The 22,295-nt window shown below is 46.2% G+C and overlaps 5 protein-coding genes across 5 annotated transcripts; 3 read left to right on the top strand and 2 right to left on the bottom strand.

The window, feature by feature from the left end:
- Positions 1 to 573: 573 nt before the first annotated feature.
- GL218_06578 (Vacuolar protein sorting-associated protein 54, chloroplastic) lies at positions 574 to 3,982 on the top strand (the record flags this gene model as incomplete). The annotated part of the gene is made up of 2 exons (XM_033583300.1): positions 574 to 3,683; positions 3,745 to 3,982. The coding sequence occupies 2 exons, from the start codon at positions 574 to 576 to the stop codon at positions 3,980 to 3,982; spliced, it is 3,348 nt and encodes a 1,115-aa protein (XP_033433427.1).
- Positions 3,983 to 7,774: 3,792 nt separating this feature from the next.
- GL218_06577 (putative dnase1 protein) lies at positions 7,775 to 8,335 on the bottom strand (the record flags this gene model as incomplete). Its single annotated transcript, XM_033583299.1, has 1 exon — positions 7,775 to 8,335. The coding sequence occupies one exon, from the start codon at positions 8,333 to 8,335 to the stop codon at positions 7,775 to 7,777; it is 561 nt and encodes a 186-aa protein (XP_033433420.1).
- Positions 8,336 to 13,567: 5,232 nt separating this feature from the next.
- GL218_06576 (uncharacterized protein) lies at positions 13,568 to 14,199 on the top strand (the record flags this gene model as incomplete). The annotated part of the gene is made up of 3 exons (XM_033583298.1): positions 13,568 to 13,684; positions 13,755 to 13,824; positions 13,880 to 14,199. 3 exons carry the CDS (start codon positions 13,568 to 13,570, stop codon positions 14,197 to 14,199), a joined length of 507 nt encoding a protein of 168 aa, XP_033433419.1.
- Positions 14,200 to 17,574: 3,375 nt separating this feature from the next.
- On the bottom strand, positions 17,575 to 19,698 carry GL218_06575 (Anaphase-promoting complex subunit 8; the record flags this gene model as incomplete). Its single annotated transcript, XM_033583297.1, has 3 exons — positions 17,575 to 18,789; positions 18,841 to 19,534; positions 19,601 to 19,698. The coding sequence occupies 3 exons, from the start codon at positions 19,696 to 19,698 to the stop codon at positions 17,575 to 17,577; spliced, it is 2,007 nt and encodes a 668-aa protein (XP_033433422.1).
- A 1,148-nt stretch (positions 19,699 to 20,846) lies between these two features.
- Positions 20,847 to 21,991, top strand: GL218_06574 (Farnesyl pyrophosphate synthase; the record flags this gene model as incomplete). The annotated part of the gene is made up of 2 exons (XM_033583296.1): positions 20,847 to 20,966; positions 21,068 to 21,991. The coding sequence occupies 2 exons, from the start codon at positions 20,847 to 20,849 to the stop codon at positions 21,989 to 21,991; spliced, it is 1,044 nt and encodes a 347-aa protein (XP_033433421.1).
- Positions 21,992 to 22,295: the final 304 nt, after the last annotated feature.

The following is a 22,295-nucleotide window of genomic DNA, read 5'->3' as shown; positions in this document are numbered from 1 at the left end:
TGGGTTAACCCCTGAATATTCTTTAGCTGGCTCAAGTTCATCCACCAATATCACGTGTTATATGATATCTCTAATACGTACATATCTCAATTGTTAGACAGGCTAATTATGCAGTTATCAGCATTAATTACCGTCGGAAAACGGCATGTAACCTTCGATTACTAGCGCCATTAAATGAAACGTATGGGAACTTATCTGATTCGGTACATTTGAGCTAGCTGGCTACAAGTGCGCATACCTTAACATTTACTAAGATTCAGGACCCAACTATTTGCGATACCATATATTAGGTACACATTGGTATTGGTGTCAACTTACGTATAACATATATCAACGGCCTATCTACCAGTTGGTTGACCTTCTAACGTATAGACCTAAATATATAATCGAAACTCGTCGTCGCCTAATCCTCTAGCTACCTCCTTTATATCGATCGAGTTGCGACTCCTCGGCGCAACCAACTTGTATTCACTGGCGTCTTATACTAGACGTTTGGTTAGCTTCGGCATAGCTATGATTCCCCGGTAGCCCTTTTAGCGAGCTTTGTCAATAAGCCTTCCGGCTTCCCTCGCAATGTTCTCCAACGCAGAAGCTCGCAAGTCCGTCGACAGCCTACCACCTCTATCACCCACCGCCCGATCCGAATTCCCATTTCATCGACAAGGCTCCGTTGCTTCGCATGCCACAGCACGACGAGGCTCGACTGCGAGCTCCATACACTCTATTCGCTCTATTGGGGGTCATCTCGATACATCAAGTAGTTGGTCGCAAACTGTTCACGAAACGGGACAAAATGCTATCTCTACCTTACTTCAACCACCGATAGTCCGGACGGGTCTACTACCACATACATCCGCTCCCGCTTCTAGTGCTCATAAACCGCCCACCGCGCGAGATATACCACCTGTTACGTTAACCAACATACCTCACGTCGATCCTTCCGAGTTCAAACCTTACCTGACACAGGTTGGAGCTCTTTATGAACAGCTGAGGCGTGTAAAAGAGAGCGACGATGACGGAAGTGAGCATGTATTTGGACGTGGTAGGGCCGAAGAGTTTGCAAGTGCTGTAGACGATGGGCGTCTAAAACCGGGCAGTCGTCCTTCCAGCTCTCGAAAAGTGTCAGGATCTTCGATTAGGTCGATATCACCGATTGAATCACCTACGGTACGCCCGATGCGTAGAAGATCTAGTTCTAGCTTTAGCCGGAAAATAGCGAGCCAGGGTCCGCCACCCTTATCTACCATTCCGAACGTCTACTTCGATGATGATTTTCATCTAGAGAATCCTCGCACATTTGATGTTGTTAGCGAACGATCCGAGGTCGTACGGCCACCTCCTGGTTCTATAGGAGAGAAAAATGCTTCTAATGGGGATGTACCGGCTCCCCGTAAAACCCTCGCTACGAATGCGATATTACAGGAAAAATTATCATGGTATATGGATACTATCGAAATGCACCTCATCTCGTCTATATCAACGGCTTCTACAACATTCTTTACAGCTTTAGGGTCGTTAAGAGAATTACACTCCGAGGCAGCTGAATCGGTAGAAAGGATAAAGACGCTACGGCAAGAGCTCGAGACCCTCGACCAAGAGATTGCCACCAATGGATTGGAAATCGTCCAAAAGCAACGACGACGCGAGAATCTACAGCAGCTAAATGACGCCGTAAAACAGTTGAAGGAGATTGTTCAATCAGTCGCGGCATGTGAAGCTTTGGTAGACTCAGGGGAGGTCGAAAAAGCATTGGAGAGTATCGATTCTCTTGAGAAATTAATTGCTGGCGAGCGGATACCACGCTACGGAAAGATTGAAAATCATGATTATCAGTTGTGTGATCTCAGAGACGCCGTTGCCCTCCAGGGCGTGAACGGTGACATTTCTACTCTTCGATTCCGCATAGGCAAAGCGCTTGAGACTAAATTTATCGATATATTGTTAGGTGATTTGAAGCACCATGTTGATACCGTCTCATCCCAGGAGGTTTTACTGAGGTGGAGCAGTTCAGCCATGCGATCTCGCGGTGTACCCAGCAGAGAATCGACAGCGCATCCGGCTTATTTGGCCGCAACTGGAGGTCTCCGCGCCCAACTAATGCCAATTCTAGATGGATTGCACCGCTCCAAGCATGTTACAATTGCCATAGCGTCCTATCGAGAGGTCGTCCTACGGGAAATCCGACAGCTCATAAAACGGCCACTTCCGACTTCTAACGACGATGACAATGAATCTGTAATGTCTGCATCTACAATGAGCTCAAAGCGCCTAACTCAGCAGGAAAAATCATCTATCCTCGCACGGAATCTTCGAGCGCTTGACGAACAAGATGCTGAGGCTCTCTTCGTCAAGATGTATATTAGCGTCACAGAGACACTGCGGAGGCTGAGCACTCAGGTCAAAGTGCTATTTGATGTTGCGAGCTCCATGGGTCAGCAGCCCATAGATTTCGAGGCTGGCCTGAAGTCACCGCCTCCTCTAAAATCACCTCCTCTTAATAGCGCAAATCGCGATTTGCAGGAGGATATCCACTTAACCATGGACCTAGCAAACCTTTACGGACAGGCGGTTGATGTCTCCCAGGAAAAGATCGTAAAAGTGCTTCGCGTCCGATCTGAACAAAGTTCACATCTCCCTTTGATATGGTTCTTGCGGTACTTTACGCTTAACCTGTACTTTGCAAACGAGTGCGAAGCAATTTCTGGTCGAAGCGGAACCTCACTAAAAAACATCGTTAACTCCCAAATTAAAGATTTCATCCAGTCACATGGCGATGCAGAGAAGCAAAAATTGGCCCAAGGCATGGAATCTGATCAGTGGAGCGCTAAAGATTTCACTGACGAAAACACCATCTTACTCAAACGTATACTAGACAGTAGTACGAGGGATAGTGATGCCTGGTTAGAAGGAAGCAAGATCTGGACACCGTTCTCTGAAGCGGATAGCAAGCAGAGCTCCAACGGGCGACCTCGGGCTGAATCTAATGGCGCAACGAAGGAGAGGACAAGAAGTGCCATAATAGACGGCGAGACGTTTATACTACCCAATTCAGCAATATTATGCATAGAAGGGATGTCTCATTTCTTACATCTCATATCTGGAATTCCGTCCATGGCATCTGACGTATCCAGCTCTCTAATCGGGTACTTGCAACTTTTTAATTCTCGGTGCACACAACTTATCCTCGGCGCGGGCGCCACTCGTTCAGCAGGCCTGAAAAACATCACGACGAGACATCTAGCCCTCGCCTCGCAAGCTCTAGCATTTATCTCTACGCTTATTCCTCACGTCCGCGAATTCGTTCGCCGGCATGCGGGTTCAGGTCCCAACGTCAACCATGGCAACGTTGCTAACCTCATGGGTGAGTTCGACAAGGTTAAGCGCCTTTTCCAAGAACACCAAAACAGCATATATGACAAGCTAGTCGAGATCATGAGCGGCCGCGCCTCGGCTCATGCAAAGAGTATGAGGGCGCTCGACTGGGACCAGAAGACCGAATCAACTGTGAATCTATACATGGAAACGCTGGTTAAGGAGACGGTCACGCTTCATAGAGTGCTCACAAAACATCTGCCAGAAGGCACTGTAAGATTGATCATGACGCCCGTCTTTGACAGTTACAAGAGCCAGGTGGGCAAAACGTTACAGGGATTGGAACCTAAGACCGAGACAGGTATCAAACGGTAAGCAATGATATTAACATTCCTCATCATCTACTTAATCAACTAACTAAGGGGATCGTAGGATGGAATCCGATATCGAATACCTCATCAGCCGACTAAGCAAGATAGACGGCTTTAGAGACACGGGGGATAGTCTACTCGGCATCATCAAGACGAAGAAGCCAGAGAAACAGCCGGAGCCTCCCGCGTCAGATGATAAGCCCGAATCGCCCAAACCAAATGACAGCAAATCAGAAGAAAACAGCGCCAACGGAGAGAATGCAGGTGAAACTGCAGAAAAGACTACGGAGAGCAATTAACGGGGTTTGGTCTTGTTTTTATTTGTTGTGTTTTTGCTTGTACATCAATCCGTTCTTGGCATGAAAGCAGGCGTTTTATTTTTGTAGTGAAGAAAGGACTACGCTGTAGTATTGCGGCGAAGTGTTTTTGGCTTTTTGTTTTTCTTGACTGGAAGACGAAGACAGATGAAGATGTGTAAACTTTAGTTGTTATGGTATGAATGTCGTATCCCGCCGCTACGATAGATGTGTACGTAGGTAGTTATACGTTGATGCCTCGTTCGAATATGAAGTTTTAGGTGTTACGTAGGTAACTATACCTTTTAATCGCTACATATGTATTATTCTATATTCAGTCTAGCTTGCCATATTGGATTGCTGTTATATACTTGTCATAGCAGTTTTTCTGATGACAAGCTTTTTAGTAAGAGGTATGTAAGTGATATCTTATATGTTCTATTTCATACACTTATCTACAATAACCAATTCATACATTATACTTATGCATATTTACTGTTATTCTATAGGTGTTTAAGATATCTATATCACGCAATATACTGCAGCATAGGAGTGTAGACCTTATACATATCCAGTCTAATGTAGGTGTTTTATAGCCACCTCACCCGTCCGACTCAGACCGCTTGCCTTACGTGCTGTCTAGGCCGTCTTGTTCCTAGCCCACGTGTTTCTCCCGCGAGATACTGTCTCACTTTCCCGTCTTCTCCACACGCACTTGCATCTGTGTCTACATACCTGGTACCTATGCGGGTCTGTGTTTGTGCTGTGCTAGGCACATGTACTCGCACAAAACTCGACGCTGAAAACATCGTTTTCGTGTCCCTCATAATGACTTAGAGTAGATAGAGAAACGACTAAGCCCTACTACGTGCCACTACGTTAATATGTCGCGATATAGGACACTTCTTAGATTTCTTTTCGTTTACAAGGTATATAAGGTATCTATATATACACGGCTTGTTTAGGGGTAGGTAAATACCTAGGTACCAATAAATATTCGCAAATGACAGGTCATAACGATAGGACGTCCGGTTAGTAACACAGCGGCTAACCTGGAGCCCTCCATTCGGCCATCAGCAGGTAGCACGGTGAGCCGGCCGCGTTCAATGGCCTACTTCGCTGCTTTGCCCGTCTGGGCAAAGCCCCGCGGTCGCCCGGCTTGCGACAGCAATTACTAACTACCGGTAGACAGATGCTGGATCCCGAAAAAGGCCAAGTCGATATCGGTGTACATGCATGCATGCATCGATGCACCGTGAATATATTGGACAAAGAGCCATGCCGGCTTCGGTGACATGCGAAGGAAACCTTGGAAAAGGTGCATAGGGCAGATAGGTAGGGAGGGTGTGTAGATCGTTTTCAGGCACCGGGTATCAGCCCCGAGGACGTACCTACATGTAATATTGATGAATATTGACTAGTTAGTACGTCTGTACGACGGCAAAGACTCCTTAGTAGCGGGAAAACGTGGAGTGCAGACCTTTATTCGTTTCATTCCGGAGCGTGTTCACGTTGCTAGCCGCTCGGCACTTATACAAGGAAGATAAGAAGACCCTGAATACATAGACGGGACGATTCTGATTCTACTCTTCTTTGTAATTGGTTGACTTGGAGCCGTTTAGAATGTAGCAGGTTTCTCGGTGTATTGAGCCAGATAGGATAGTTGCTTATGGAGGACGAATAGGCTCTACCCGCCCGTCTTACCTGCGGGCTGTTGAAGTAAAGTAAGGTAAGGGGAAAAGGAAAAAGAAATAAGATGCTGAGAGCCGCTGTCACTGGATGACAGATTTGCAGCGATCTGCATAGCGTTGTCTATCAATCATATAGCGACCCTTCACAACTACATGCCCCTTATACACATACATAGTATAACAGATAGGTCAGATAGTTAAAGTCTTCGCAATTCTCGATGTCTCGCATGCCAAGCATAACAAGATCTCCAATACGCACACATATACACGTACATACCAATTAAGATACTAGGGGGAGGGGGTGTGTAGGTAGTTAAAACAGATAAGAAAGATCACCCTCGCATTGTGGCATCGAACCGGGATATCAAAAAAGCTTGGCGGTTTGCGGCTTTGGCACGTTTTTTTTATTGTCTTTATTTGAACCGCGACAGGTCTTGGCGAAGTACATATTCATGTTTCCATCTAACTACATACCTATACACAACTTACTTCATATCTACATACAACATAAATACCTTGGGTAGGCAAGAAGGTAAGGTCGTGTTGGTGTAAGTGTTAGTGTTAGTATCAGGGCCCGTGTAAGTGTAAGTGTAAGTGCTCCCGCAGCGCTATCCAATAGCCTACTCGTCTCATCGCCGACATAGCAATGCACGCGCTCTCCCCCGTGGCTTAAGGAAAGTCAGTTCTAGGATATTTCCAATGCGGCAACACCGCACCTGTGGTACCTAATTCCATCAGTGCATCGTGGCGCAGGTCACTGACCCCGGGGCCGATCCTCAAGCCAGAGAGTACCTAGTGCATGGCTACCTATCTAGCATCTACATAGCAAAAGGCGACATCGCGGCGTGAGAAACGAAACAAGCCGCACATAATGCGTCTTTCGGCGAGAGACTTACCAAATACTCTATTACGAAACATGGCCTAGGACACTTCGATCGTTCCAGGCGGCGGGTCGGTATCGGGAAGTTGATAAGCTAATTTAAGGTCCGGGGGGATCGACCCGAACTTCGACGTTGGAAGGGTGAAGGTTCCCAACGCGGTAAGTGGTATATCAATAAATAGCCCACACACCCTGTTCGTCGACTAGGACTACAAGTTAAATATAACCTCTTTAAAAAAAAATATGTAATGACATGGGCCGAATTGAGCAACTATAACAAATCTCGAATTTCCGTGATATGATACAAACCTAACCTAGGAGAATAAGTACCTAGTTTAATGCGTATTCTAATATACATATTGGGCTTGGTGTTTATGTTTCTTTTTGTTTCGATTTATTTCGGTATCGTTTCGTGGCTTTCGTCCGGGGTCGAGATTGGGGTGCATTTCGATGCTGTGCCGCGTAATTCTATCGACGAGGCGCCACGCAATCCTGCGGGGGTCGATCATTTCCACCACCACCAGGGTTGATAGCCTTTTACTTCCAATATCTCTCCATCTTGATGAGTTACGTAGAACTGTTTCACAGAAAATTAGTAGCGGGAAATGATTTCGGGAAAGGGGAAAGTGAGAAACAAAGAGATAATCAGAAACAGTAAATTGGAACCACGTGTCGAGGTGCGTATCTACGGCTTTGACGCTATGCCAAAGGGGCTCGAGTCTAGACCTCACTACAAGACAATAGACATAACAAAGCAATAATTTCACGTGGATAATGAACAATTTCGTTTGTTTGGAATCAACCGTGAGCTCGTCTATTCGTTCCATCTATCTGGTATCTCGCTATAGCACAACAAAAGGGGGTATAATTGTCCCTTCCAAAGCAAACTAAGAAGTGCGACCCTCAAGTATATACATGTAAATAGAAAATTGCAAGATATAAGACAACGAATGCGGGGAAAGGTGATAAGTATCGGGTTTGTTTATTTGTTTGTTTGGTTTTGTTTCCAGGAAGGGAACCTGACCAGCATGCCATCTTCTACTCCGCCAGGGAAGTAATTGTTTTACCAGCACGATCCCTCGAGGTCGTGAGTGTTGCGCAGAGCACCTAGGCTCGCGGCGGGTTGGCGGTTGTAAAGGATGGGTAATGCCAGTAGAAGTAAAGTCGTGTCATCGTTTCCGAGCGCCCAGCGCACAACGCCTTCAAGGCAGGATAAAGCTCCGCTTACGCAGAGAGCTTGCCGAGAACGTAGTTACGCGGGACCACCATGGCCTCAACGTCACGGCGGGCGGGGGCACCGCCGCCGAGGGTAACGATAAGGTCTGCCTCTGGGGTCGTGACGGTCTGGATGTCGTCAGGGTGGTAGTAAGCGCTGCCGCAAGGGAACACTTGGCACCCGGATACGGCAACCTTGGACGCGGCTTGCATTTGACTAGCCGGGTACATTTCCTTCACACCGTTAACGTCGTTAGGGTTCACGATGGCCGATACATCAAAGTATGTCAAGCCGTTCCAGCCGTTGAAGGCAACCTCGGCGAGCATGCCCGGGACGTCAGGGGCACCCTCGTTGAAAGCGTAAGCATTGCCGATCCATCCCTGGGGGAAGTCCACTCTAGCCTGACCGTTTCCTCCAATCGTAATGGGAGCGATAGGTGCTTGTCCTGCAGCCGGGGTAAAGGTGATGTGGCGGGTGGCGCCGTCCTGGTTGACGAATGTGAACGAGTTGGCGCTAACCAGAGTAGCCGAAGCAGCAGCAAAGGCGGCGATTTTAGCGAATAGGCCCATTTTGTTTGTTGTTTGTTGTTTATTGATAGAAGTGATAGTCAAAGTATCTATATCTGATGGCTTGTTGCCTTGTGGTTTCTGGATTCAGTTGATAGGGAATGTATGTTGTAGCTAAGGGTTGATAGCTTCGTGTTAAATGAATGTATCACGAATAAGCTTTGAAATGAAGGAATGATAGCTACCAAGAGCTGAAAGAGAATGTATGGAATCAGAAGATTGATGGCGGTATAGAAGTGATAGATAGACTTAGGATGCGGGATGATACAAAGTCTTATATAAAATCCGGAGGGACAAAGACCACGCGAGGTCGGCTCGTGGCTCTACCATCATTGTTCAGTTCAACCAATCGTCGAGGAGCTCTATGTATCCAATGTACAAGAAACGTTAAGCACGTCTAGAGCGAGTGCTGCGTTAGTATGCAGCGGGGGTCCTAGACCAATTCCATGATCCAGGATCCATCCAATCCCCCTGGTGCCGTGAATGTATCAGCGCAGCCACAGCAGCCTGAGTGAGGTAGCTGTAGAGGTCTAGAAGGATGACCTGTCTGCCTGTTCCTGAATCAGGGTTGCATCCCTAAGTGCAGCCGGCCCAGCAACTTAGATGAAGGGCCTCGCACTAATGGTTCCTTCTAGTCGGGATAAACTTTGCTAAACCCATATATTTGAGCCCAGCATGAGTCTAGTGGCGGTGAAATATAGAATGCTAAAGTGATTGCATTAACTCTTGATCTGAATTATGGCCCTCCGAGCTATTCTAGAAAACATTAGTGGTCAGCAGTACCCCAATAAAATGCGCATCCTCGAAAGTCGCGGAGCCTGGCGGACGGCATCTGATGGAATCTTGGCGATACTATTTTAGGGCTGACAGATAACGATGGGGTGTGAGCTTATGAATTTTGTGAGGACAGTCACTTAGGCATCACAAGTTTTTACTTGTGCTTCCACCAATCCAAGAGACTCGGGTGGGCTATTTGCCAGGATAAGATGAAAATTTACAAAGGACTAGAAGGGGGTGGCACACAAAGAAAACAGGTAAAGGATTTTTTACCCTGCATTAGCAACTTCTGGATTCGATCTGGTTCTAGAACCCGATTGGTCGGCTTTAAGATCTTGTTCCTGGTACCTGACATATTCCATGTGGCATTAGCACTGATGTGGCAGGCCATGAGAGGGTGCAGTCTCGCCCGATAAATATGAGAAAGAGGTATATTCTATCACCGCATCTAGGTCTGCGATGATGTAGCTTAATGGACTGTCGCCATTGGGTTTTGCGCTTCGGATGAAATTCTTTGCTCAGTCGCTCTGCCGAGAGTAATCTATACGTGGTACCATTTAGGTAAATTGTTCACATTGCTAATACACTGCTGACATGACAACAACCTTGTAGAACATCGCGAAGGTGGTGATATTGGGATAGAATAAGCACATCCCTTGCGCCCGAGATGGAACTTCATACGGGAATATGATGCCAACTGAGTGAGCGCAACGGGGTAAACAGACTAGTAATTGAGGCTTCTCGAACTAGGTTGACCTATGACTGCAGCTTGCAAAATTTTCTTTTGCCATTCCGTAGCCAACGCAACGTAGTGACACATATGTGATGAGTTATTGAACGGACTGCAGTTGCATGAGCTCGATAAGGCGCTATAGCACTGGTGCCCGAGCAAATTTCTCAACCAAGAAGACTAGATCTCGTGAGGGAGACAAGGTAGACGTTCTAGTCTTTCGCTGGCTAGGCATGGTGATATAAAACTTGTGGGAACCTTGGAGGGATTTAGCATAGCTATTGGTGTGCGGTCCCGGTAAATATGAGCAATAAGGCTCAGCTGTCGAAATCGTCGGCCTCACGCTATTCACGGTCGAGTGGATCAGCAAGCAAAAAAAAAAAAAAAAAAAAAAAAAAAAAACAAAAAAACCATGATCCAGTATTGACCTAGCTGCGTAGCCACTAAGGCACCCGGGTGTTAAGCCGGAATGGACCGATACCAACGCCTAGAGATTTAGTCACCGAGTTGGATACCCGCAACTCCGGACCGTCGAGCGCTAGGGGCCGCGCCTTCACACCATCAACCACGGGACCGAGGGAGGGGGGAACCCAAGAGACAGGATAGGATCCTGATTTGCTTTTGCCACGCATGCATCGCGATCCACAAAGACTTGCGGATATATTGCTAAACCGTAGCGGACGACATGTTTGTATGGTGGCCAAGGTAGCTATAACTTAACAGCCAACTATAATCAAGACAATCGGCAGTCCTTAGTCATTCATATACCGGAGGATTTTGGTCGAAGCTTAAAATCTCTTCACTCTTCCTTTACGTTAGTGTAGGTACCGACCAACTAATCCATCGGCCAAAATGCGGCCTTTCAAGTCTATCCACGGCATCGTAGTTGCCTGTTGCCATGGGCCATAAACTAATGCATCGGTATCAAATCCTTGACCAAATCCGATTCTTAGAAGGAGAGGTGACATATCCCACCTAGCATGAGCGGCGCGCGGAAGTTCCAAGTAACCCTGAAGTCGTATACTGCTTTAGCGAACGATTATATGGCTTGGGTATGATGATTCATCAAGAGACTTGTGAGCAGATTTTAACCATCAAATAAAACAAGTTTTTTTTTGAGAGGGTGAAGAAAGATGCACTGAATTACAGCTTTCAACCAAGCCTCGACGCTGAAGCTGGCCTCTCCTCCTGCAGCCAAATCACATGGTGTTAGCCAGTTCATTGGAGCAAAGCCAGCCTGCAGGTACACCTTTTAGAGAGACACCGAGATGTTGAATGTACTATTCGAAGCCGGTGAGGGTTGACCTAACAGTCAGCAAGAAGTAAGATACCATTATGCAGGTCCATACGGACGACCTATCAGAAGAAAGCTGGGAGTTGAAAATTTTCCGGGCCGTTGCTTGGCATGTTCGCTTGCTAATTATCCAATAGGCATCAACGGAGAACTGCAAGTTGAAGCCGAGCCCATCAAATTTTTCAGGAACCGCGATGTAACGGAAATGTCGGTGATGACGTGCTATTGGCGTTTTTGGATGGGTTGTGGTTCATCCGGGAGAGAACAAAATACCTCTTCCATCATTGGCCCAACGAGGAAAGCCTTCTCTTACCGTCATTCTTTGCGGTCGCTGTATTGGTAGCTTGAACAGAAGTCCAAAAAGCTCACACTTTTGTCGCCGGTCCTCCGAATATCGCCGACTGACTCTCATAAGAAGCCGCGGTTAGATAAGCTAGTTAACCGACATCGCTGGGAGTTTCTCTATCCATATCCTGGATTGCTGGAGAGACGAAGCAGTTATGATGATGAATCCCGTGGTATTCTTGTCAGACCTAATAAATTTCTTTCGGCAGCTTAGACAATCGGTGCTCGCTAACTTTTTCTTGCTGATCCAAAGATAATCCGCAGCATTTACACATATTTGTCGTGGTACCATATTATCTGATCTGTCTGTACTTCAATATTTTGTCGTTGAGACATTGAGCCAAGTATGCCACTTCAACCGGAGAAGCACAAGGTACGTTATCGAGATATTTCAGATGGCAACTTTAGGTTTGCTTCCAAGGTTGCGGTTAAAGTTTCGAATGGAGAGAAATATTTGGGGAAATTCCATTTTCCATTATCCGAATGTTTTTAATGCTCGTCGTATGTACTTGCCTATCATAATTGCTATCTTTATCTACAGAAGCCACGGTCACGGTTATCGCGTTGAGTTAGGTATTCTAACCTTTTTGGAAGCTTTGACCGGATTGGAATCTCCGTCTGCGATCTGAACCACGGTATCACTCTTTCCTATCATGCAGTGATACATATTTGAGTACATTTTCGCATATCTTTATCATACATTCTATCCAATTCAACCTATAAAATCTCAACCAACCCACAATTTAATACAGTCCTTCCTTCAACAATACAACATATCTTTCAGATTTTAACTTACCTAGATCAAATATTTACTCTTTTCTCTTATAAAACATCATATGAAATTTATCAGTCAATCGCTAATTACCAAATTTGAAGATATTCACGCCTCATATTTTTAGATCTCATCTTGGTGGGAGAGATGAGAAAATGTTGATATTCTAGAGGGCTTGGCACTCTATTTAGACTGGTGACTGATGACTGGTAGCTCAGCAACACGAGGTTTTGCTCGGCCCTTTCGGTAGAATCGTTACATTGATAAGGCCGCAAGTGGTATAGACTCCTAACAGCCACCGTGTCTCTGCACCAGCCCTGCCAGCCCGCTTACCAAAAACCGAAAGTCGAAATATATGACGTGCCCAATCAGCTCAGGTCAGCCTCTGTTGATGGACCAGAATGGCAGGGGAGGCTCTTTGAACGCCTATCATATTCTCAGCTCAGCATCACCAACCCCGCCTGACTATCTTTGTTACCTTATCTATCGCACGATCTAAAAGAGCTATTTGTTGAAGAGATATGCTGACATGTCCGTACATCTCACGAGTAACAACCGTTTACTGAGACTGTTACCTCGTATCACACTAAAGAAGATGGCCATTTTATAGTAGAACTCCTACTCTGGCCTGGTATCGCTAGATGGGACCTAAATTGGATGCAACGTACCTTACCGCCGCTCCGTAAAGGTTAGGCTGGACATCTAGATAACCTAGCCTTGGAGCTAAGTATCAATAGCTCTTCTCGTAGCTTCACGACGAGTCATTACGAGATAGACAGGGCAATTTAGGATGAATCGTGACCAGAATAGCAGCCTCTATTTATCAGGACGATGAAATGGCCGTATCACGCATCCGACCGTACGACGGCTACGAGGGTAGAGATGTATCGGTCGTATGGTTGGCTGCCTTTGTGGCTTGTTAACCCCGGACAAGCGTCTGTCGATATGGTAACTGCCCGCCATTGATATGCATGGCATCATTCAAAGAGCTCCCAGCCCTTGAGCTTGTATGTAAGCCTGCGATTACGGGCTGGACCGGCCGGATCGGGCTGTTTGCCATTGCCCACCATAAGGTTGCAATGAGAACTCAACCCTCCCAGGTCCGAGAGAAAAATAAATAGGTGGCTGTCCTGCATGCACTTCCAACATACTTATCTCTTCAACATCTTATATCACTCGGGATCTCTCAATCGCTACTTGTCGAATCTCAACTGACATCACAGTCGTTTTGCAAACTCCAATCGCTTAGTGATTCAAGTCGAATAATAATAATATCGGTTCTTTCGCTTTACCGTCGTGGTTAATATACCGATCAAAATGAAGCTAACTCAGATCCTCGCGCCCGTCGTTGGGCTGTTTGCTGTTGCGAATGCTTGGGGTGAGACCGCAGTTTGGACAACGGTCGTGGAAACTGACTATACTACTTACTGCCCAGTATGTATAATATCCTAATACATCATAACTACTACTTCTTGAACATTTGTCTAACTGACGCTTCGACTAGTCTCCTACTACTTTCGCCTGGCATAATGTGACATATACTGCTACTACAGAGACCACTATTACCATCACCAGTATGTTTAGAGTAGTTCGTTATACTAAAAGTTACGGAAACTAACATTCTAAAAGACTGCCCTTGCACTGTTACCTACTCTCAACCTCCCCCGGTTACCATAACTTCGTACCCTACGCCAACTCTTCTTCCTACGGGAACTGCCCCTCCCCCTTCTTACTCTTATTCCAACGTGAGCTCTACGGTCATCACTTACACCCCGACGCCGTCAACTTACATCTCCGGAACCGTCCCCATCACCACTCCCTCAGTACCGACTAACGTCCCCATCCCGCCCACAACCTCCGGCCCGGTGGTGATCCCCACTGCGGCTGCCGGCAAGGTTGGACCCATCGGTGCTCTTCTTGCTGCTGGTCTCGCTGCCCTCGCTCTGTAAACGAAGTAATACGAAACTTCGTACTATCGCGTTTTACAGATACCCATTTTTGCTTTTTTATAATACCTAGGCGGCGAATGATTCCCCTCACCTTTTGGAAGCTATGATTTAATATGGTTGGCATCTGGAAGCGGAAATGGTTAGCGGCCTCGTTCTATACCCTCATTAAACCAAGCGATACCCCTGGGAGCTTGGCATGCTATTTATGATGGATGACTTTGACGAGATAATGTGGGCTAGCATAAAGGAAGGCGGAGTTATGTTGAGGCTCACACAAGGGGGAGGTTTATATCCAGTATATTAATCTGCGTGTATGCACGCATATTGGCTAATTCGATGCCGACAAGCTTCGAAACTACACTCCCTGAAGCTAACCCGGTATCTGGGTGGTGCAATAATAACGTATATAGAAAATACCATAATAAACACCAAAGCTGTACCTTATATTCAATCGTAACTCTCATTGTGAAAACTGTATATCTTCAGCCTGGTTGTCGTTGACTGGCGTATCTTAGCTTGAGCTGAACGCCATCTTCCCAACCCGCAGCACTACTGCGCTCTGAATTACACCACCTTAGTGAATCGTAGCCGCACGCACGCACGCACCTCTTACATGCCCAGCGTTCCCAACCTAACCTAACCCTCCTCCTCTTCTCAGTTCGGACAACTGGCCCCCGCGAGCTAACCCACTACGCAGAGCATTTCTGCATTCGTCTCTCTTTCTTATCGTGCATGTATGGCCCTAATGCTGACAGCACCAATCTACATAGTCGCTCACGGCACAGCTTGCAGCGAGCAGCGAGCGGTGGCGAATAGCCGTCTGCTTATTGCTGCTTTTGTCGGCTTAGCTCCACATGAGGTAGGGATCTAGATAGGTGTATGCACGTTGCATATGTATGTATGTACAGAGACGAACGGACTTCCAAGTTTTTGTCGTACCTATCTAGGTTACCTATCTACCTGCCAGCCTACCTAACCTATATGTATGTTAGTTAGGTCGAAAGAGGGAAAAAAAAAAGAAAAAAAAAAGTTTTCTTCGAGGCTTACTTTTGTTGAGAGGCTTGGTATGACGTCCCTACCAGGTACCTAACCTATCTACATACCTACATAAGAGATTCCTATAGAGGGATACCCATCGATATCCCGCTTCTTCGCTCGGGCTCTTGTACGACTGCACCATCGCATTCGATTCGATACCCCTGCAGCGTGAAATCGGCGCTGACAGGCGGTCTTCTTTGGACACAGAATTTCACGAACCGTCTATGTTAGGGACATGGTAGACGAGTGACTAAAGGGTATGTAGGTATCTACTGCAAATCTGACAGCTTACCAGCGGAACAACTTTGGATGACGCCCCCGTTTAAAGGTGGCTATCTACCTAACCTACATACCTATCTAACATCATCATCATCATCCGAGAATTCCTCTTCGTCTCCTGGTTGGGACAGGCCGCCACTTAGCTCCTCTCCCGCCCCTACATAGGTAGGTACCTCCCAAGGTATATATGTATGTAGTAAGGGAGTGCTGAGTATATTATTTAGGTATGTGTATATGTGTGTATCTACTATCTGGGAAAATGTAACGATATGCATGTGATTGCGCTCCGCACAGGTGGAATGTCTGCGCCGCCAAGATGCCATGGAGCTCGTATTTCCTCTGCCGCCATGCAGCTAGTCCGCGAGCTGGCGCGGGGCAAGCAAGCAAGGAGTTCACGGCGGGCTGTCATTCACTCGCTTGCTGGGCTCGTGCGATATATAATTGACGTGATTAAGAGTTTGTTGGAGGTGAGATATATAGGTTAGGTATTTTTATAATATGGGAATTGAAATAGGGATCTATGGTATATTAGGTGTTGTATATATGAAGTTTGTGCGGATTCTAGTTGGCAATTGGTCTATATGAGGGAAGAGACATGTCTCTGCTGTAGGCGGAACGCCGTTCTGCCTCGCCAGCTAATACTTTTACGGCGTTTGCATGCCTAAGTACCTAAACTGCCCATCTTATACAACTTGAGATACATATCGAAGGTATGAATCTGCGATTGCGGTAACACAAATAGTTAATATAAGCTCCATATAGTTATATGTATAGTTAAGTCGTCTACCGAGGAAGATAAGTCTGGTAACAAACCGGTCACACTATCCCTACCACTTGTTACGAGAGCTGAGCTAGATTTACTTACTTACTTGCTCTTACTATACCTACTTCGTAATCCTACTAATACCAATACACACATCCTCTACCCTAGCCGTAAGAATCCGTATCTTTTTATAGGCGTCACCTAAGACACAATGCGACCATCCTCGCGCCGTATCTCTGGCTTCGGTAACCAAGACCCAGACCCAGACCTCACTCGCGGCGCAAAGGGAGAGTTGGACCGAGGTGAGCTCGATGTAACCCCATACAAAAAGGCAAGGTAGGTAGGTAAGGTAGGTAACCTACGTAATATGAGGTAGCAGTAGATATCCGTCCCGATCAGTTACAGTAGCATCTTCGATATGTGGAATATCTTTAACTCCGACCCGGTATCTTATAATCCGTATACTACCACGCATAAGGGAAGACGCGGAATAGCGAATAAAAAGACAGATAAAAAAAAAGCCATGTCTCATGCGTTGGCACGTTATGATTAGTTGTAAATATATTAACTATCTGGGTCCTCTCTATCCTTCTCTATATACCTATACCTTACCTGCCCGTCATCGAACGGTCTTAGTAATTAGTACCTGAAGAGAGAAGGTCGAATGCAAGGGCCCATACCACCAACCACTACACCCCCACATAGTATCTAGATCTCAGTGGTTTTTAGTGTAGAAGTCTGCCGGTGTTGAACGAACTTTGATAGATTGGTATCGGCTTTCTACAGCTACATAACACAGTTGGGAAACGAGGCCGCCTGCATCTAATACACGTCATACTATTAAGACTTCTTATTCTATATCTAGTTATGGGAATACGAATCTCACTTGTGCTAATGACTGACTTTTATTCGGGCTTACGAGGCCGCAAACCTTCTGGTCATCCTGATGAAGAAAATTTTGTGTATTGGTATGCATATGTTACGTTGCTGAGGTTTATGTAGAGGTTAGAGTCAAGCAACTAGCATGCCATTTGAACCGGGATCCCTGACGGTTCGGTTACCCACAGCAAACCACCATCCCATAACCCATCTTCAACGGGATACCTAGGACTCACATAGGCTCCCGCAAAGGTCGATGTCGTATCCATAGAGAAAATTTCATTTTCACTAATTTCCCATTCATGCAGATATCATAATTCGTTAGCCACAATCAATGCACAAGCCATAGCTTCCAAAGCACCTTGTGATGTTAAGCTAGTCGTAATTCGTAAGTGTCGTAGCGTACTATAGGGGACTTATCCCGCCGACGGTAATTCCATTCCGTTAGCTTCCATCCTAGACCTAACCTCTCGTATGAGCGCCTTCGCTTCCTCGACCTCAACACCGTCTTGGCATAGCTCGTTCGCTAAGCGGTTCGCCATAACATAGTCCTCCGTCCTCATCGCGTGGCGCGCAAGCCATATCCGGGCTTTGCTAGTGGCCGCCGTCACCCCCGTACCTCCCTCTCCACGTCCAGCGCGATCGCCGTCGTCTTCCGAGCCCTCTCCTGGCGAATCAGTATGGATTGCGATGCCTTCGCCCTGGCTGTCGCCTACCCCGCCGTCTTCTTGCGCCACACACATTTCCATGTATGCCTTGGCGTCTTCTTCCTCACCCATGCCGTCATACATGTTAGCGATCTGTAGCAGGATCTCCGGGTCCATGTGTGCACCTCGGAGACTACCCGCTATACCACCGCTACCGATGCTACTACCTGTGTCGTAGTAGCTCTCGGCGAGCAATGCCCGTTTTAAAGCTTTGATCCCGTCCTGATTTCGGCCCATGCGCTGTAAGCACGAGCCAACGGCCATCCACATCTTTCCGTCCCATGGTCTAAGACCAGCTGCCTTCTTATAGTACCATAATGCATATGCATGCATCTCTAAAATCTCGTATGTCTGCCCTAACCCATACCATGCACGGTAGTCTCTTCGGTTTACGTCCACAGCTCGGCGATATGATTCAATGGCCGCATGTGTATTTTTAAGTTCGACGTACTCGTGGCCCATAAGTGTCCAAGCGGACAAACATGAGCGATCCAGCATCAACGCTCGTCGGAAATATTGTACAGCTTTCTCGTGCAAGGATAACAACGAGTAGTAATTACCAATTACCACGCAAGATTCTGGGCGAAATTTGTCAACACTACTGCATAGATGCGCTAAGAATGCGAGTTTTGGTCGTGAGTTCATGACGTAAAGTATGTTAGAATAATGGTCAAGCGAGTCGAGTCGATGAGGGTGTAGCGATAGAATATTGCTAAAGTGTTGTTCTGCTGCAACGAGATCTTTTGCGTGGTAAGATAGTAGCGCATCGCATGTGAGCAGGAAAGATGACGTCGGGAATATATTGAGTAGTTGGTCGAGGGAATTAGCGAGATTTGGATCGTGCTGGTAGAGCTCGAGCGAGGTGTGTATATGGAACATAAAGGAGACGATGTTTTGTGGTAAGCGAGGCATTATGCGATTTAACTGTACTGAATTAGCGATCGCGAACTCGAACAAGATTGTGCTGTAACATACATCTTCCACCCGTGAGATAAGAGCAGTCATCTCCAGCCAGCAACCCCAATTCATAGGAAATAGGTGTACGCTGCGGACCAGCCAATACAGGGCCAGTTCTTCATTTTTTTCTTTGGCAAGAATCATACCGTAGAGGTATTCAAGCCACCCTTGGCTACCTTCTATCTCTTCGCCGTCATCCGATTTCCGTTTCTCGAACCATGTTTCTAAAATGCGACTGACTGTCAATAGCTGTTTGTTGATGCATGTGCCAATGTCCTGAGGCCCCATTACTATCTCGGCATCCTCATCTTTACGTTTCTCTCCTGCGAGAAACTTGGCATATAATGCAAGAAACAGGCTTTTTTGACTCAATTGTGGTAATATCTCTGCGCTGCTTGTCCTGGTGCTAGGTGCTGTGGCCTTGCCTTTCCCCTTGCCTTTGGGCGTCGAGTTATTCGGCTCTTTCGAGGATGCCATGCCAGCTAAGGTAGAGTCGGGAAGGAAAACTGCAGCACAGCGATCATATTCTCGGCAATCGAAGAGAGATTTGGCTAGAAGGTACTTGTTTATCTCTTTAGCTTCGAGTATTGCTTCTTCCGGGTCGCTATTTTGGGCGAATGCTGTCGATGGGTATCCATTAGATGCATCCGATAGCTGAGAATCGTCAGGCGATGCCTCGGGTTCATCAATTGCGTTAAGTAGTTCGGCTGCCCTAGATAATATCTTGGATTAGGATCCGTAGTGTGTAATGTTGCGAGGAATGGGGATTAAAGAATACCATTTTGAAGATTGATAAAGACATCTCTCTGAGCATTTTATAACTGCTTCCTGTAGGGCGCTTCGGAGTTGTGATTTTTCCTTACTATTAAGAGACATGTTTGCGTGTTATATATGCGTGAAGATGACCAAAGAAACTTTGTTATGTCGCCTATGGCTGGTCCTCATGAGTCGTATAGCTCGGTGTAGTTAGACGCGACGACGACGAAACCGCGTCGCAGTTCAATTGTGCTTGGAGCTTTGGATTGTATGCATTTAGGTGTGAATGGCAACGAAATTTGGAGGCAGTATAACCTATACACATTGAATTTTCAAGAAAAGTGGTCCTCCCAGGTTTGTTTCACAGTAACGAAGCTTTATAAAGCTCTTAGCACTTAGCACATGAATCATGAATAGGATGAATAGGATGAACAGGAGCTGTCGCTGCCCCTCGAAAATCAATATTGACCTACGATAAGATAACGATAAGAGGTAACGATAAGATATCAATCAATTTATGTACCTACCGGCGTACCTAACCCACCATCTTTAGATATCCACAAGATCGACCCGATAGCGCATGGTCCCTTGCACCTCACCGCCATCAGTTTTAAGTATGTATTGAAGATAGCTATGTGTAGGACAAATTACGCGGAGTACAAGATTTGCCTCTAGAGATTTGCGTTACTAAAGACAGATAATTCCAACAATATTAGTTGAAGGGAGAGATTTAGCTACGAAAGTTATTACTAGACGTTAGAACTATCTTCCCGCCTTCTTGGTATATCATATCGTAGGTATTATGAGGTAGCTAAAGTATTAGTTACGGTGCTACATAGTAAAAAGATTAGGTACCAGACCCCTGCACTGAGCTAAAAAAATCAAGCCAAAAGTTTTACACGTTCTCAATTTCTAGCACAGTATTTCTCATGCTGTGACAATGGCGGGACAGCGACCGTAATACTAAATAATGTATTACGTAGTACCGTGCAACAATTATTTATCACACATAGCGGTACTGAAATTAAACCTACAAAACTTTTAGCACCGACCATTCTAAGCTAGCGTACTAAGATACATTGGGTTAGGAAATTCTCGGTTCGTCAACAAAAAAGTCGACCCGGTGTGGGGCAACTCCTATACAACTTCCCGGGCCGTCATAAGAGGAGACATTTACTTCCCTTATTTCCTCCCTTTAGACCTTATATCCAGAGACATATCCTAAGACATAATTTTTTCAGTTGAATATTCAACACCTCGTCGACAAGATGGCTAAGAGAACTACTCTCAAGGAATTTGAATCTGTCTTCCCCAAGCTCGAGGAAGATATCCTAGCTTGGGCGAAGCAATACAACCTGCCTCAGCAGCAGCAAGATTGGTACAGAAAGGTGAGATTCGATTATTATTACCACCCAACTTTATGCTCTTCTGAGAGCATTGAATCTGGTTAAATATCATTTGCCGCATCCCATACTAACCCTACACGAAGATGCTCCAAGAAAATACGGTTGGCGGAAAATGCAACCGTGGAATGTCAGTTCCTGACTCAGTGTCTATCCTTCTCGGCAAGGAACTATCCGAAGAGCAGTATTTTCAAGCTGCTACTCTAGGCTGGTTGATTGAGTTTCTTCAAGCTATGTTCCTCGTCTCCGACGATATTATGGATAGTAGCATCACCCGACGTGGGAAACCATGCTGGTATCGCCAGGAAGGCGTCGGTATGATTGCTATCAACGATTCTTTCATACTCGAGTCTGCTATCTACACCTTACTCAAGAAGCATTTCAGGACCCACCCCTCTTACATCGACATGGTAGAGTTATTTCACGAGGTAGCACTGCAAACCGAGCTTGGCCAGCTCTGCGATCTTCTCACAGCTCCGGAGGATGTCGTGAACCTCGACAACTTCAGCTTAGAGAAGTATACCTTTATTGTCATCTACAAGACCGCGTATTACAGCTTCTACCTTCCCGTCGCTCTGGCGCTGCACATGCTCAATATCGCGACCCCTAACAACTTGAAGCAAGCTCGTGACATTCTCATTCCCATGGGCGAGTACTTCCAGATCCAAGACGACTACCTGGACAACTTCGGTCTTCCGGAGCACATCGGTAAAATCGGAACCGATATCCAGGACAACAAATGCTCTTGGCTCGTCAACCAAGCCCTAAAGTTAGCTACTCCTGAGCAGCGCAAGACGCTTGAGGAACACTACGGCAGGAAGGACAAGGCCCACGAGGCCGAGATCAAGAAGCTCTACAACGAAATGAACCTCGATAAACTGTACCAGGACTACGAGGAGAAGGCTGTCGGCGAGATTAAACAGTTGATCTCCCATTTGGACGAGAGCGAAGGATTAAAGAAGGGTATTTTCGAAGAGTTCTTACGGAAGATCTACAAGCGAAGCAAATAAAGAAGTCGAAATGGGGGAACGAAGCTTATGAAATCTATCTGATAATCGAATCAACTGGTAAAAGGGATGCCTAGGATGACGCAGGAGGAATTCTTCGAAATGGCCGTAGATTTCTAACTAGACAGCGACATGAATAATACCCTTAAAATTTATAATTCGATATATTTTACTTACATTCTCACGAAACACAGGTCCCTCGTTAACTTCAGGTGGTCCAGAATGGAAGACCCCATACGTTACTGCACAGTACTTATTTTACTTGATCATGGCCATCCTTCTCATGGAATTGCAAATTGAGAGGGGT

Source organism: Daldinia childiae (assembly GCF_008694065.1).
Source record: "Daldinia childiae strain JS-1345 chromosome Unknown Scaffold7, whole genome shotgun sequence".
Taxonomy (NCBI): domain Eukaryota; kingdom Fungi; phylum Ascomycota; class Sordariomycetes; order Xylariales; family Hypoxylaceae; genus Daldinia; species Daldinia childiae.
Note: the sequence above shows the minus strand (reverse complement) of the source record. Positions and strands in the feature narration are given on the sequence as shown.